Source organism: Plutella xylostella, chromosome 25 (genome assembly GCF_932276165.1).
Source record: "Plutella xylostella chromosome 25, ilPluXylo3.1, whole genome shotgun sequence".
Classification (NCBI taxonomy): domain Eukaryota; kingdom Metazoa; phylum Arthropoda; class Insecta; order Lepidoptera; family Plutellidae; genus Plutella; species Plutella xylostella.
Genome location: NC_064005.1, coordinates 641,279 through 658,391, shown reverse-complemented (window position 1 = coordinate 658,391; position 17,113 = coordinate 641,279). Strand labels below are relative to the sequence as shown.

General features: G+C 40.1%; 1 protein-coding gene and 1 long non-coding RNA gene across 6 annotated transcripts in view; one reads left to right on the top strand and one right to left on the bottom strand.

Annotated features, from left to right (window-relative positions):
- The window catches only part of LOC105381917 (AMP deaminase 2), a 39,556-nt gene that overhangs the window by 6,687 nt on the left and 15,756 nt on the right, over nucleotides 1-17,113 (bottom strand). For 3 of the 5 annotated variants that reach the window (XM_048630246.1, XM_048630248.1, XM_048630249.1), the window contains exons 2-14: nucleotides 14,847-14,988; nucleotides 11,923-12,088; nucleotides 11,172-11,355; nucleotides 10,152-10,368; nucleotides 9,672-9,797; nucleotides 9,387-9,480; nucleotides 8,938-9,042; nucleotides 8,090-8,221; nucleotides 7,400-7,563; nucleotides 6,957-7,080; nucleotides 6,528-6,580; nucleotides 6,034-6,147; nucleotides 5,556-5,676 (exon numbers count right to left, since the gene is read on the bottom strand). In XM_048630246.1, the coding sequence (XP_048486203.1) occupies nucleotides 5,556-5,676; nucleotides 6,034-6,147; nucleotides 6,528-6,580; nucleotides 6,957-7,080; nucleotides 7,400-7,563; nucleotides 8,090-8,221; nucleotides 8,938-9,042; nucleotides 9,387-9,480; nucleotides 9,672-9,797; nucleotides 10,152-10,368; nucleotides 11,172-11,355; nucleotides 11,923-12,088; nucleotides 14,847-14,988 (1,742 nt within the window). Of the gene's footprint in view, nucleotides 1-5,555; nucleotides 5,677-6,033; nucleotides 6,148-6,413; nucleotides 6,581-6,956; nucleotides 7,081-7,399; nucleotides 7,564-8,089; nucleotides 8,222-8,937; nucleotides 9,043-9,386; nucleotides 9,481-9,671; nucleotides 9,798-10,151; nucleotides 10,369-11,171; nucleotides 11,356-11,922; nucleotides 12,089-14,846; nucleotides 14,989-17,113 lie in introns of all 5 variants that reach the window. The other 2 variants (XM_048630245.1, XM_048630247.1) reach the window with 2 other exon arrangements.
- Nucleotides 800-2,600, top strand: LOC105390892. The gene is made up of 2 exons (XR_960914.3): nucleotides 800-1,275; nucleotides 1,410-2,600. It is a non-coding gene; the product is annotated as an uncharacterized LOC105390892 (long non-coding RNA).

The window sequence follows — 17,113 nt, the reverse complement described above, 5'->3', positions numbered from 1 at the left end:
GGGCCGGCCTATTGCCATTTTACGGGCACATCCAAGACCCGAGAACAAATATCTGTGTTTAAACAAATATCTGCCCCAGCCGGGAATCGAACCCAGGACCATCGGCTCAGTAGTCAGGGTCACTAACCACTACGCCATTCGGTCGTCTAACAACCTCGCTAAAGAGGGTGGTAAGAAGCCACTGCGAAATCGTTATACTACTAACGATTTTATTTTTTATAACTATACGCCACAACGCGACCTCTAGTTTATATCTAAAGGCGGACTCTAGTCCTACAATCATATTGTGCAATGTTTTGATTGTGCAATCCATTGAGTATGAATGGTCTGGAGACGAAATAGGCAGACGTTCCCCTCTGGCGGGGTGGTAGGCCAGAAAGGCCCACCGATTTATAAAAACTAGTTGCAGTCACAATTTTCACTAGACTCAATCTAGTTGGCAAAGCGTTCGTTTAATAGAAAATGATTTGTTTACATACTAAAATGACAGCTTCAATTCATAGAATATTCGGATTCCAGATTTGATCACAGATTTGGTCATGGTTTATTGTTATTAGCTGTTTCCTAGCAACCAATGTCAAAAAAATGCAATAGTGATATACCGGTATGTAGATATGTATTAATCGACAAAAAAGGTCATAGTGGACAACATTGCAAAAAACTAAAGCTGCTATAAATCGAAAACCATTTCGAGATTTAGCTCTAAAGGCCACAAAAAAAATATTTTTGTATTTTTTTGATGTACCATTTTCGAGAAATTCGTAAAATAGTAAAAAAGTGCTGATGACGTCACGTTTTAGGTGCGATGCACTTTGTAGATCAAAGCGTATAGATTAAAAGTAAAAGTAACTGTCACTTTCATTTTTTATTGACGTTGACGTATCGTGACATGTTGTTGTTTGTTTGTCAGTTGGCTAAATTAAATTCATTGTTTACGAAATTTCAATCTCATTTATTAGTCTAAAGTGGTAATAGTAGTAAAGTTTGTAAAATATAATCAGTCCCTAGCCGGATTCTTCGTCCTGATAAATAATCCGTTTGTTAGTTCTAAGGATGGAAAGTGAAGGTGACGACGACTCGCGAAGTCAGTGGGAGGACTGGACTCCTATGAAATTCACTTATTGTTTTGTTCCCACTTGCAAAAACACCACGACGAAGGGAAAATCAAAAAGATTTTTCAAGGTCCCCTTTACTAACAGAAAAGCATGGTGTCAAGCAATGGGCCGCTCTGATGTACCAACGTCGAGTATATCTGTATGTGAAGACCACCTCCAAGTAAGTTTACTATTCTAAGTTTTGTTTTTGCCTTTATTAATATGAGTCAGTGCTTGCAAGCAAGCTATGTAAGGCCAACATAGGTTTTTGAACATTAAAATTAAATCACTAAAATCTTATTAATTTCTTTTCAGCTGGAAGATGATATGGAGAACTACCTAAAGTGGAAATATGTCTCGTGCCGCCCAAAGTTAAAGACTAGAGTTCCAGCCAAGTTGCTTGCACTGAACTTTCCTCAAGCTAGTGCTTCTAAACAGCCAGATAATGAACACCGTTTTCTACAAAATAATATTGAGCATTCACACACTCAAGTAAAATTATTAACACAAAATAATATTTCTGAAGGTGTGCAAGTAAGTGTTAAAATGATTGATTGTGGAGTAAATACTACTGGACGGAAGAGAAGTTACAAAGTGATGCTACAGGAAGATATTTGCTCACTAGCCGAATCAATACCATCTGTTATGGGCAGTACAACCGAAGTATCCGAATATGAATGTACTGACACAGCAAACGAAGATCAATGCCATAATATGTCGCAAGTGAACTTTCTGCCAATATTAGAAAACAAAACATATCAGTACTTAGGTGTACCCGAAAACTTTTTCTGGCTATTAAACTTTATAAGCAATGACAGTAAAGTACCTAAACTTCATTTAATTATAGTTTTATACAAACTGCGGCATGGTGATCCATTTTATAAAATCAGCGACCTTTTTAATATATCACTGACCACACTTTGGAGAACTTTTCCAAAGACGTTGGATATGTTGGCGTCAATATTTTCAAAATTTATATACTGGCATCCAGCTTCAGATATAAACGGAACTTGCCAATGTCTTTCAAAACAAAAAAAGATTTTGCAAACACTCAAAGCATAATAGATTGTTTCGAAATTGAAATCGAGAAGCCTAATAAACCAATAGAGCAATCATCAACTTGGTCACAGTACAAAAACTGCAATACAATTAAGTTTCTAATTAGTGCCACTCCTGATGGTTTCATAAACTTTATTTCAAAAGGATATGGTGGGCGCATATCAGACATGAAATTGGTAGAAATAAGTGGTTTTTTAGATGTGGTTAAACCAAATTCTATAGTATTGGCTGATAGAGGCTTTAAACACCTAGACTCAGTCCTGCAAAGGAAATTTGTCAAGTTACTTCGTCCACCATCAGTGTATGCTAATGTTAAACTGACAAAATCTGAAGCGATTGAAGCCAAAGTAATTGCAAGCCTCCGAATACATATAGAGAGGGTGATACGTAGGGTGAGAATGTTTAAATTTTTAAAACCTCACTCTACAATAAATAATAAACTGGTTAGTTGTGTAGATGATGCTGTGGTCGTAGCTTGTGGATTAATAAATTTTCAATCTCCTTAGTGAATTCCTGAAAAGTTTTATTTGATCAGTATGGCTAGTGCGTGTATTTTTCACCTATTAAGCAGTGAATAGTAATCTCATATTTTGTATGTTCCTTTGTAGATTTCTATGATACTAGACTCCTTGTACAGAGATCAGATGGTATACAATAAGTTAAGTTAAATTCTATCAGTTAGATACCTATGTTTTTATTTAACATTTTACTATAGTTACCTATACTGTGTTTAACAACTATGTATGTAACATTATCTAATGTTATTCTTGTGTATATGTGTGTATGTGCCTTTCGGTAGGTACCTACATGGTTGGTTGGTTGGTTAATTTGACCATAATAAAAACAACTTGTAAATATAAAATATGTTTTATTTTTCTCTACAATTTATTTTTTATTTAATACTATCTAAAATATTATTAAAGATATATTGTTTCCAGAATTTTTCTGAATTCTTCAACAACTCGCTGACATACAATTGATCATAGTCAACCCAAATCTTTTTAACTAATTTATTTCGTTCAAAGTTTGGGTCAGCTACACAAAATAGGCCTTTTTTCTTGCCCGTAGCATGCATTTGCATCATAATTTGGCTTTTATATTTGGCTTTTATATTTGTCTTTTATACAGTCATTTTGTGTGAGGTAGTTTTTTATCGTTGATTCTTTGTAGGGACATTTAATTTCCACCACATAATCCTCAGTGATCCCATCAGGTGAGGCCCCAATAAATAGAGAAACCAGTACAAAGCCACACTTATTTATTTGAACATTTAGATCAGTCTGCAGCTGTTCCAATATGGTTTTCTCCAAACACTTTCCTCGCCTAATTGCATTGGTTTCTGGTACTTTGTATCCACCCATTATGCTGTTTACTAATGCCCCATTTTCGGTTGTACATCTTGTGGCATCAAATATAGTTGATGCTGTTACTCTACCTTGTCTAAGGATATGCCACAAAGTATCGTTCACTTGGTTACGGGTAGCTTGCTCAATTTCTTTTGTGATATCAGAGGTTAGTTTGTCCTCACCAAACTTTTTCACCATGTCAAAATCCATAGCAGCATTTGTGTTATAACAGTTTAAAACTAGATTAAACACACTGTAATCTTTCAGGTCATCTTCTTTGAACTTTGAATAGTTATAGAGAAGTGATTTTGTGACTTTCCTTTTCTTACATTCTTCTAAAACACTTTGTAAAGTAATGCTACTTTGTATTTTTGCAAATGTTTTTCTTTTTCCTAACTCAGCAGCCGGCAACGGAGTTTCAGAAGAGACTGCTTCGCTAAGTTTTGGTTTCTTCCAATAGCATGTGATGTCAGTGACTGACGGTTCCTCTGTCCTCTTAATCAACCAATGGATGAAACAAATTCCATGCTTACAACCCCCTGCTGATGCAGCACAATCTTCACAGTGAACATTTATAATGCTTTCTGCAATTTCGTCTAGCTCTATAAAAACAGAACATTTTAGAATGAACCCTATGCTCTGGCGTAACTCGCGCTTTAATCGTGCATGTCCCGTTTTCCCTTTTGACTTCCACATAACCTATGGCAGCTTCAACATATGAGTCACGGGAAGACATGAGGACTTTAGCTCCTCTAATTTCCTCCGCATTGTACACGTCTTTCCGGTGCATGTACTCCAGCAGCATTGGAAGATATGCTTTGGGAAGATTGCGACTATCAGCTTGAACATATCCGTCACTGGTCTTCATTATTACCTATATAGGTAAACAGAGTCCAAATTCAAAGGGCGAAATCCAAGTCCAATAAAAGAGCCAAACAAAGTAAGTTGTAGATACACAATCAAAGTCCATAAATCAAGCCAGGTAGTCGATATTATCATCAATATTTCGAAAAAACACAACACCAAAATTACTTGAAACGACAAGATAACCTGAAGTAAGTAAACAAAGTTTATGTCACTTGTCAGTGTAATTTATGTTTTTTTTCATAACTAAGTCAAAAAGGCTAAAACCAAAATTGAGCCAAATATGTGACGTCACTTCACGTCACTTCCGGTTACTAAATAATTAAGTTTAAAGTTAAAAATAACATGCAAAAATAAAAGGAAAAAAAAAATAAAAAAATACGGGTCCCCTAATTTTTAATAAATTTTCCGAATAGCTAATAAAAATATAGGGTAAAAAAAATGAAATGTTGTCCGTTGGGAAGCGTCCATCGAATTGGCTTCAGTAATCGTAACTAATCACTGAGGTTAAGCAACAACTGACACGGTCAGCCATTGGTAGGTACAGCATGAGTTACCGATTTCAAATGGTTCTTTTCTGGACGCTTCCGTGCTTTGGACGGGACGTTAAGCCGTGGGTCCCGGTTGCTGCTTCGGCAGCAGTCGTTAAGCCTAGTCGGAGGCCGCCCGAAGGGGCGGACAACACAGGACATTGTACTCATTCAACGCATTCAAAACGGCGATACGGCGCGCGACCTATCACGTGAGTATAAATGTACAGCGAAAAGCGGGTGACTTCGTTTATTAATCATTCCTAATTAAATTTAACTATACATACCTAATTAATTTGAAATTAGTATTTCTAACCCATGTTCTCGAATTCATCGATAACACTTTTCGATAATTGTTACATCCATTGGCAAGAAAAATGAAGACACTGTGTTCATTATTAAATGTCACTTTACGTAACCCTTATTGCTGGGAATTAAAACTCATAATGATATGGCCCATGAGACATAATCATGGTAAACGGTAAAATTTCCCCCCGCAAAAATTGGCAGACTTTTTTGTATCAAGAAAGATCGCTATGACGCTTCCCGATGATACACCCGAGTCCGCGTTGTTCTATGGTGCAATCAGATTGAGTGGCGTATTGTATCCAAATGACGTTTGCGCAATCATCAATATTAACCCAGACGCATATTATACTCACTTTTCTAAGCAGCAGTCCGTGCGAGATGTTCTCAGCCAGCATGAACCCGCACACGAGGTGCTGCACGGGGCCCGCCTCGCCGCAGTGAGGGCGCAGCACGAACGTGTTCAGACCTTGCTCTCTGAAATAAAAACAAGGTGAGAGATTATTATTTATTATACGTGAAAGTTTTCCGGATTCTGAAAGAGTTCAATAAAAACTAACCACATATATTGGAAGTACTAAAAAATAGCTACCTATGCCCAAATTGTATTGTAGTAGGCTACTTTATTTTATTTTAACGCCTAAAGACACGAAACGAAAGTACGTTTATTTATTTACTGGGGTTTTACTCGATAAGTCCAACAACCTAAGGCTGTAACACAGTCGACTCGGATTTTTTTATCTTCTCGTCATACCACCCATATAAAGCTGTTTGTCAATTCAATAGTTCCAAATTGGTGACCCCGACATGATAAACACAGTGTGGATTACTCACTTGCGCGCGTGGTTGAGCACGGTCATGTTGGCGTACATGTAGTACAGGTAGTAGGCGTAGGGCGGGTTGTCCTCGTCGTCCCACTCCTCGGGGCTCTTCACGTCGGGGTCCAGCATCGGGTTCTGCAGCTTGCTTTATCATCTACTTACTATCTTTTTTGTGCAAAATAACTCAAAATCTGCTGTTAAAATTAAGATTTCTCATAAACCTACCTACTACTCAATATCTCCAAAGTGGTGACCCCGACGTGATATTTTCATCGCTGTCTACCTTAAACGCAGTCTGCCACATTCACCTGGCACTTGCGCCTAAACTTAAAGCTAGATACGAGGTACATAAACACAGCTCGTAGGTACATAAACACAGTGCAGACTACTCACTTGCGCGCGTGGTTGAGCACGGTCATGTTGGCGTACATGTAGTACAGGTAGTAGGCGTAGGGCGGGTTGTCCTCGTCGTCCCACTCCTCGGGGCTCTTCACGTCGGGATCTAACATCGGGTTCTCCGGCTTGCTCTCGTCGTCCACGCTGTCGAAGCCTACCACGTGCTGGGGGGAAATAAATGTATGTAATTTATTATACTTTGCTGGAAACGTGGTAAGAATTGGATACTTGGATTATCATACTGAATAACTCTTGGGCTACGTCTTTTGGAAATTCATGAGAAAAATCTGTTCATTTGGTAAAAATTCACAGGACCATCTCTGAGAAATTAAAAGTCGGTTGAAATTTGGAGATAGCCATATGAGTAGAGACAATATACCAAGCAGCAGAGTTAATGGTAGGTATGAGATTACTACTTAGCTTAGCACCAACATATTACTTAGTTATATTTTTGTTAATACATCAATTAATTTGTAAGTAAATGACAGGGTTGAGTGCTTATCCTCCACTAATCAAATTTAATTAATTAACAATACTCACAGTGAGGAATTTGTGCAGTTCGATGTTGCTGTTGGGGTCGTTGGTGACCTCGAACAGCGGCGTGAAGATGTTGCTCAGGAACTCTTGGAAGTTGTTCATTATCTTGTTGGACTTGAAGATATCGCTGGAATAAAGCAATTTACATACATATAGGTAAGTAGGTATAGCCTTTAGGGTTAGATAGGAGCCATGTACATGGGAAATCATCGTGTTCGACCATCGGATCATAATATGTACCTAATTTGATAACTGATTGATAGACGGTAGACCACCTCAATCCCAAAAAACCTACAGCACTAATCAGTCACTGAATAAAATGACAAGATGACTGATGAACTAATTATAGACTGACCATCTCAATCCAATCCCTCAAACCCTTAAAAAACTACTCCTGTAACTCGACGCATGTAAAATAAGTAGACAAAAAAACACAATAAACTCACTAAAGCCTCGGTATCTGTATAAGCCAGCGCACGTTGTCGGAGTGCACGTCGTACTGGATGGCCCACTTGGCGAGCTTGGCCCACTCGCCCGGGCTCTTGCCGTAGATGGACAGCCGCAGCTCCGCGTTCTGGTACTTGGACTCCTCGAGGTCTGCTGCCACTTCCTGTAGGGAGGAAAAAACAGGCTTGGTTGATGTAGTATTACTTGGTAATTACATTTTTTTTTGTTTCAAGTCAAAGGAATGCGTTAGATGTTAGATGTCAAGACTGGACATAAGTACCTATACATTGTGCTGATTTGAATGAAAGGAAGCTAGGACGTAGAAGATTATCGATAACCGACAAAAAAATTGTCGCACACTATGCCACGAAGACCACCGTGACACAAATAGGGAAACCATCGCTACCTATTGGTTGGATGTCGAGGGTGGCAGCAATGACTGTTATTGCGCTTGAAAGGTGCTTAGGTATACAGTGGACTATCATTGGAAGATGTTAAATGGAGGAAGGGTGCAACGATGACTGCTGTGGCGCTTGGAAGAAGCTTATAACTATAGTCTAGCAGTGAGAGATAATTTGGCAGATAATCATTATGCTAGGGTAGATAATAATGATGCTAAGGCAGATAATAATTATACTAAGGCAGATAACAATGATGCTAAGGATAAAGATGAAGAATATACAACTCACGTTGATGATCCTGGCGAAGTACTTCCCGTTCATGTAGTTGTCGGTCTTGAGGAACACCTCGCGCAGGCGGCTCTCGCCGATGGGGTTGTACTTGGCGTTGAACTTATCGAAGCGGTGGAATGTGTTGCGGTCCTAGGTTGGAAAGGGCTTTTATTAGACATCTTCTTATTTACAACTAAAATTGAAGACGATAATATGATTTAAATTTTCTTTAGATAAGGGACGACTTGGACAAGTTCCTGCCTGAGTGGTCCGAGGTTGCGGGGGATCGCGATCGTTGGACAAAACATAAGGAGGCCTTCGCCCAGCAGTGGGACACAAAATAGCCTATATAAAAAAGGGAAATTATACAGGTTTCTTTTGGTACGACTTAAGAATTTGATTTGTTTAGTACATTATTGGTCACATTCATTTTAAGGTTCTTTTGCGCGGGGTGAGGGTAATTCAATTAAATGCGTCAAGAGCGAGCGACGCCATTGGTACAGGATATGCTACTTGGTTAACGTGGTACATATATCTAAACTGCATAGGGAGTACCTTCCGTACAGTAAGCAGTAAGCACCGAATGGCTACATTCTATTCTATTTTTTTTCTGTGTGGGTACCTCGGGGGTCACTATATGACGAAAATCCAAGTTTCAGAGCGCTGCCTGCGCAAGCCACGATCGACTCTATCTCGTTGTAGTGCTGTAGTATCTATTGCACGACAGCCCTTTTGTCAGAGTAGAGTACCTAACCTTCTTGCACCTGTCTCTCTCGACTAGACCTTTGTACATATCCCAAGGTCTAGATGGCTACACTTATGATGCAGATAAGGTCGCCATTTTGGCATCCGTTCGTGCAACTAACCGCGTGTACATCCAGCATGTCCACGGTGAGGTCGTAGGTGCTGAGGTTCATGGACTGGAACACCGCCTTCAGCGTCATCGGGGACCCCTTGTGCAGTGTCACCACCTGAGGAGATGGTAATCATTGGTTAATACACTTTCTCCTCTTGTCGCTTTTACTTCAAGGAACCGTTATGCATGGAAAGTAAAGCTGAGGTTGAGCTGCATGATTAGATTTAAGTAGACACGAGGATGCACATGGCGTGTCGTCGAGCTTCACTAGCAGCCAAATTAATTGTAATTGCATAAAAATATGTACCACCACCATTTCATCAGAATCCAACTTGGAGAAAATAGAAAAAAAGGCCCTAAATACTCGTAAGCACAGATACCAACTCGTCTCCTAAACGTGGAAGATATAGCATGCTGATGTCCCAACAGATCACAGCTACGGAATGTTGATGTGCTTACCTCATCAGCGTGAGTCTTCAACGTCTTCTTGATGAACCGCAGCAGATGCTTCTGGTTCATGCACGACGCCGCGTGGATGTGGGTGTCTACTTTACTATAAAGAGAAAATTCAAGTTGAGATAAGAACCCTATTTAAAACCTGATAACAAATTATGGTAGTTAGACACATCATCATGTGAAGAATATGTGACCCCTCTTTGGATCCAACAATACTCCATATTTTTTAATAAATAGAAACAAACATCTACCAGTACATGATTGTTGGATAAGGTTGTAAATGCTCACCGAATATTGTAGAAGTCCCGATGCGGCACTGCCTTCTGCGAGGCCAGCTCGCGCAGCTCGTTGAGCAGCACGTGCAGCTGGAACTTGGACGACAGGTAGCTGAGCCGCCGGTAGCAGAACGACTTCCTGTGGGGAGAAATATCAGGATGAGGGATGGGAGGCTGGTCAGTCAGTGGAGGTACCAAGGAGACATTATGGGGAGATAGTAGCATGGGCCGCAAATACCTGCATTGCGTACTTAGTGCGTTTCTAAACATTCCAGGAAGGTTCCAGAAGCTACTACTTCCAATATCTCGGAGTACTTCAAGGCCTTATATTGACCAAAAAGGAGCGCGATACTGCTGATAAAAGATCACCGTGCATAACGTTCCGGGTCGAATAGAGATATAAAGACTCAGGGTTGCGGTTTATAAGTAGGTCAAGAGCGAAAATATGTATTGACATTCGTCAACTTCGTATTATGTATAAAGCAATACTCACAGCGGCCCATCGGCAATCATATTGCACATGGTGTATTTGTCCTGTATGTACTCTGCCAGGGTGACGTACTGGAAGGGGACCCGGGTCTCCTTGCCGTCCACCGTGGTGTAGCAGTTGAAGACCCCCTTGTCCGGCTTGATGGTCCAGCCCTTGGGCGCCGGCATCGGGCACTCCCAGGGGTCGCGGTCCTTCGTGTAGGGAGGGTGCACGTCGTGGTCTGGAGAAGGGGGGTTAGTGTAAGAAGTGGTTGAGGGGGTATGCTTAGAATATGCATGATGGGTATTCATGGGTATCCCACTGGCTTGTCACGACGCCGACGGTGGATAACGCTATTGACCAGCTTATTAAGTGTTTGTCACAGACACAGACACTCTAGCAAGACGTGTATTTAGACCGTAACCAAACCATATTGTCTAGTGTGAAGTAATGTCTTGTTTTACGCTTACAAATTAGGAAAAAGTATGTACATAGTACTTGGAAGCACTCCAAAGAGAAATTCATTCTAGTTTAACTCACCACTGAGTCGTGTTCAGATTTTTTGGCAAGATTCTTAGAAATAGGTCAGTTACAAGGCCTTGCTAGACACCGTGAAAAATGGAGCTCTTATTTTTGGCAAAGTCAAAAGGAAATTAACTTTGATCTATGAATCATTTTCTTCGTATCTATTACAAATTGGATTTTATTCTACTTACATTCATCGAACATTTATAAATAATATAAGCATAAAACAATGCGGTCTCGAGCACATAAGGACTCCCAGCCGACATACATATAAATTATAAAAAATAAACACAGCTAAGTTTCTAGGAGGATTATTCAAAGTCGTAGAACAACAGTCATTCAAAACGAGACCTTGCCTGCTAGCCTAGCACGGGGCGCAAGACGCGTACTTCAAGACGTGACAAAAGCTTTCGGCCGCAATCGCTCTCGAGGCCGCGCGATGTGAGTGAGCGCGACGCAAAACTTTTGCCACGTCTTGCGCCTAGGTCTTCTGGAAAGCCTCAAAAGAGAAAATCTCACCAGCAATATTAGTCTTGGGTACTCTGTGCGGCGTGTGGTTGGCCATGGCCTCGGCGTCCATGGAGCGGAGGAAGCGGTCGGTGATGTTCTCGAAGCTCTGGTTGGACATGGCCATGTAGCGCTTGCGGATCTCCAGCGCCTGCACCAGGTAGGAGGACGCCAGCTGCAGGTCTTCTAGCGGGACCTGCGGGGTGAGGGGTGGGTTAGGATTTGTAGGGACCAGCGGGGTTGAGGATTGTGTTAGGATTTGAGGGGTCTTGTTTGGCTTGCATAGCTGTTTTGAAATGGATTAATGAAGTGAGAGGACGTTATCACCTCAGTGCAATCGTGTCTACTGAGATCGTTTCCAGTGTTGACACGTAGACGTGGCTATTAAGGGACTTATATTAATGCAGACCTGTACGGGCTGATAGTTATGATATTGAAGCACACTCACAGTCCTTCTAAAAGTACTTATATCATTTCCATTGGTGGATCTCACCTACTGCTGCTGCTACCAAGTGACCTTGGTCTGTCGTACAGTCATACATGTTCAACAGTGGACTGGTGCCGATAATGATGGAGGTGATAATCACCAAACACTTCTTAGTCTTCCTTAGTTGCTGCATGCCTTCCATATGAGCTCAAACATTTTTATCTGCGAAACCATGCCAAGATGTAGATGATCCGAAGGACGCACGACGTGGCACCCTCTGCACAACAGGACATCCTGCTAGAGAACAAAACCGCAACAACAAGCCATGCCACTCACACTCACCCCAGACGTGTCCTCTCCACTGATCGACACCCGCTGGAAGTGCGGCAGCACCACCTCGGGCTCGTCCTCCTCCCCGCGCAGCCGCACCGCCTCCTCGAACGTCATGGCGCCCGCCTCGCTGCCGCCGAACGAACGGACTGACTGCCCGCATTCTGCCGCCCTGGGGGTGGAGAGAGGGTGGGGGCTACAGGACTAGTAAATATCTACTGCAGGACATGATCCTCCTCCAAGACTACCGGGTTAAAATTATATGCCATACGTAGAGGTGGGTTTCTCTACACAATATAAAAATACCGTAAGTAGCTAATAATCCATTGCATGACATTATGAGCCTTCTCCAAGATTTAAGTGCTATTGCCATTATCTATCTACCCTTTTCAGGCACTCACACAATACAAGCAAATATCAGTGTATCTGCCTTGGCCGGGGTTCGAACACTTCGAACCAGAGACCTTTTGGAATAGCAGTCAGCGACTGCACGCACCGTCGGCATCGCATCACCTAGACTGCAGATTTACATTGGCCAATAGTTTTTAGCACTACTTCTGGTGCTAACTGTTCAAGTTGTAGGTATGTGAGTAAGTAACTGTTGATGCCAGGTGGACATACCAAACTACCCTATAAGATGCGTTGTTAGCATTATACCCAGTATAGTTTATTAAATGGTTCCCTCGTAATAATAAATTAATTAAGAAGACAATTAGAGCACTATTTAGTTGGTTAGTTGTAAGTAATTTAATTGCTTTACGGAGGCCATAAACCAACTATTTACCCAGTCATTTAAGTAACTATCATTGTTTAGTATTATTGTTATTGTCCAAATAGTTTCCCAGTAAGTTCCTAACGGATTAGTATCTATTGTTTATTGTATATTTGTGGGTCGCTTTTGAAGTGTTTCGAAGTTGGCTTGTTTCAATCAATCACTATGGTATGGGTTACCCACCCGGTATTTCATCCATCCAGGATACACTATGAATTATAATATGAATGAATTAATAAGCACTTAGCTTACTTACTTACCTCTAAAAACTTATCTACTTACTTACTTATGTGCCTATGAATACTCCTTTGATGTGGTGAATAATAAATCAAACCTTTGACACGGCTAATCCTATCGTAAGTTTTAAGATAGACTAGAATACCAATCAGCAATCTTATCAGTATCGTACCTACATAGCTATCAATATTATCATGCATGTCATCTGTAGATGGATGGATACTAGTGGGTATATAGGTATACCCAGTCCTACTCAGATACGATATAAATTATAATCTCGTGGATTGTCACCTAGTTATTTTATTTCCTAGGTAGACACCTAGGTTCTTTCAACTTCTTTCACTTCGTGCAAGGATTGGGCGCCCTTTCACTGTATTGTCTTTGGATTATGTTTTAGAGGAGCTAAGTCCATGGGTGTACCTATTAAAACATACTTAAATAAAAAATTTCATTCAACATCCTTTATAAATAATAATAATAAGTATGCTATAGATTTCCAACACGTGTGTCATACCGATATAACAGATAGAACTCATTCGTAGAAGCCGCTAGGCATGTTAATCTGCTATCTGAGCTGTCGCCTATCCTATACATGACTGTTATTTATTAAGGTAAGTAAGCAGTAAGTACCTACATAAACTTACATTTGTGATTTGATTTAAGTACTTACTACTATTTATTTATTACAGACAATATCCCTGATATTACATAAGTAGGTACATGTAGGTACCTATTTTGACCCTGGAGTTTTAAATATTAACTTTTTTTAAACTAATAGTTAAGTAAGTATATTATTTATTACCCAGCATTCCGAGTTGATGTCCACCTCTGACACTCAATTTTACTTCCAAACATTATTTACACTCCACCACCACGGAAAGTTACTTTACTTTCCAATTAAAACTTCCATTTCCATTTTAATTAGACCGCCAAAACTTAGTTTTTTTTTAAATACTCATCACTAAATATAGTCTGTGGTAACAGGCCACTGGACATGCGTTCCGAAATGCACTCCTGAACCGAATGAACAGCCGGCCTAAACTAACCCCTGGGCAGTAAGGGTTAGTGTCGCACCAAGGTTGATCCAATTACTGGCTACTAATAATATCTATCGCCTGTAACTCGTCTAGCTTATAGAGCCACCTCGTGTCGGCAACACACTGAATCTTATTTTGTTAATTTAATAAAAATACCAAAATAACTTGGCCTTTGCTTCAATGTGGAAAAATATAAAAATTACAAATGTTGATTTAAGGCGCTATTATACGTAGCACTAGCGCTGCCAGTCGATAAAAAATCATAACTTCCGTTTGAAAGCGTCTTTGGGGCCGTCCATTAATCACGTGAGGTCGTTTTTCTCATTTTTTGACCCCCCCCTCCCCCTTGGTGATATTTGGTGAGGTTTGGTACTAACCCCCCTCCCCCCCCATGGATCACGTGTATTTTTTTGAAGTCTATGTAAAGGCTATTTTTGACTAGAAAAAATATAAAGAAAATTGCAACGACTCGGGGCGGTCTTTCGCGGCGCGCGGAGAGTCGTTGCTTAGCAACGGCGGGCGAGTCAATCAAGGTCATACTAAAAAATCTAAAAATCATTCAAATTTTTGCGGCGTTCAAAATTTCGGTTCAGAAATACCTAGCGGTTCTTGACAAAAAATTAATACACGTGATGTCTAACGAGACCCCCCCTCCCCCCTCGTGATGTTTCGTGAGGTTTTCCATATGCCCTCCCCCCCCCCCTTTGGGCCTCACGTGATTAATGGACGGCCTTTTCCAAAAACTAACAAGATACCGCCAGAAACGGTCTTATCTTCTTCATCTTCTACATTCCAGGCACCAGGGATTAGGAGGGAGGAATTTGGCATGTCAAGGCGGGTGGCTTTAGGTGGAGGTTAGGTAAAAAGTTTGCATATCAACTCACTTGACGTTGAGCTGCCTCTGAATAAGGAGTTTCTTCTCGATCTGCTCGATGGGGAACTGCGGCACCTCGTAGGGCGCCGACAGCTCGTTGGGGAGCTCCCGGGGCACGTCCGCGCCCACCGCGCTCGTGGGACTCTCACTGCCTGGAGACAAAAAAGATTATTATTATTATCGTTATTGATTACGCTCACAAAGCAATTGTGATTACGCCCTATTAGACACAGTTTACAAATAAGTTGTAGCCTAGCTAATAGGCTATTCCTTTTTTTATAAGGCTATAGGGGTACGGGATAAAAGTGAATTTTTAGCATACTTTTATTGCTAATAACTTAGGAATCCTAGGAATCGATGTACCTAAAGATCTTCAGTCATCAGTAGCTTTTCCAAATTCCTAACCCGATATGTAGGTACTTACAGTTTACAGTGCTCCAAAATTGATAATGCGCATAGAAATCTTTGACGGTTCTACCTTTTTTGGCATAAGTTTTTTTTGCCTAATCTCGTATTGCATAGTAACGTTTGGTCAAAGTCTCGTTACGCCGAAAATCGTATGGCATAAATCTCGTTTAGTAAAAAGTTATTTCGCATAACATTGTTTAGCCTAATAATGGTATGGCCAAATCTTGAATAGCCTAATAATGCTATGGCATAGGTTTATTAGGTTTATACAAAGTAATAATATTCGTTTGGCTTTAACTTTGACGGAGCGTCTCCCTACATAGCGCAAACTGGTGCCTTGTATTGTTTCCGCTGTTTGGAAAACGCTCCGCTCCGCTTCGCTGCGCTCCGCTTTGATTTTGATGAACATGTGCACCTAACACGCTCCTCCTCGCTTTGCTCGTCGTCGCACCTATTTTTAGGTTTCGATCTCATGGGGTTTGTAATAATTATATTGGTCGTTAACTTTCGATTTTTTGATCATACAATATCGTGATTTTCGGGATGTAGGAGAAAAATACCACAATTTGTACATTTACTACATACTTAATATATTATTTATTAAGATAACATTAGGAGAAACAAGATTATACATAGGTATAGACGAACATAAATTTGAGCAAACGAAACTTGGGTGCTTAAAGATTGTGCCTAAAGAGTTTTAGACGAAACGAGCCTTATGCCACATAAGTCTTGGCAAAGTGATGGTTCGGCCAAAAAAGTTTAGACCATACGAGTTATGCGAAATGAGTTTTGGTCAATAAAGATTATGCCAGATGAGCGGAACCCATCTTTGACAGATCGGTTGTTTTCTATTATGTGACACATGATATTGACTCCTATTTCTTTCGAACAAGGTGCAAAATGCTAGTGTTTTTTTAAGGCTCTTTCGATTTAAGGCTGTCACTAAAGCTAGAAGAAAATCAGAATCTGTCAAATCTAGTGAGGGGGGTTGAGGTATGCGGGGCGTTCTCCGGACAATGACATGAAATTTTAACATAGTACTCGAAAACATTAAAGTGAAGACATGCCACTTTGTTAAACATATACTAAGTAAGTAATATTGTTTTGTAAGTGATACGAAAATATTTATTTTTATTTGAAAGTATTTTTAATATTTAATCATTAATTATAAAAAGTCGTGCCCGTGCCGATATTTATACAGGTTGTTGCAAAAAGGGTATACTAAACTAAGCCGAAACCTACGTGTGCAGCATGTTATTGATGTTATGTCTAAAACCCTGGAAATGAAATCAGAATGTAAAAATTCGCGTTTTTTTTTTTCGCGAATTAAGTATAGCCTCACTTGGGGGCAGATTTTTAACCGACTTCAAAAAAAGGAGGAGGTTCTCAATTCGTCGGGATCTTTTTTTTTTTTTTTTATATTTTTTTTTATGTATGTTCACCGATTACTCCGCCGTTTATGAACCGATTTTGAAAATTCTTTTTTTGTTGTATTAGGTTGAGCTTCCAGGTGGTCCCATTTTTTTTTCAGAATTTTATCTCACCCCCAAGGGTGGGTAAAGGGGTAAAAACAGGGTATGAATTTCAATTTTGGGCACATATGGTTTGGGCAACCGATTCTAATGAAATTAAGAACGTAAATATAGTTCTTATAACAAAAAAATATGATGGTGACCTTGAGCTGATCTGATGATGGAAACGGAAGGCAGTCAGGGGAACTCCTCAACGGTATATATATAGCAACTACTTCGTGTTTAGGCTTGAATGATTCGTATTGATTAGTAGGACATTTTGGTATCATTTGCACCTTACTTTTGATTGAAAATAATTACAAATAAACTAAAAACTATTAAATAAAATAATAAT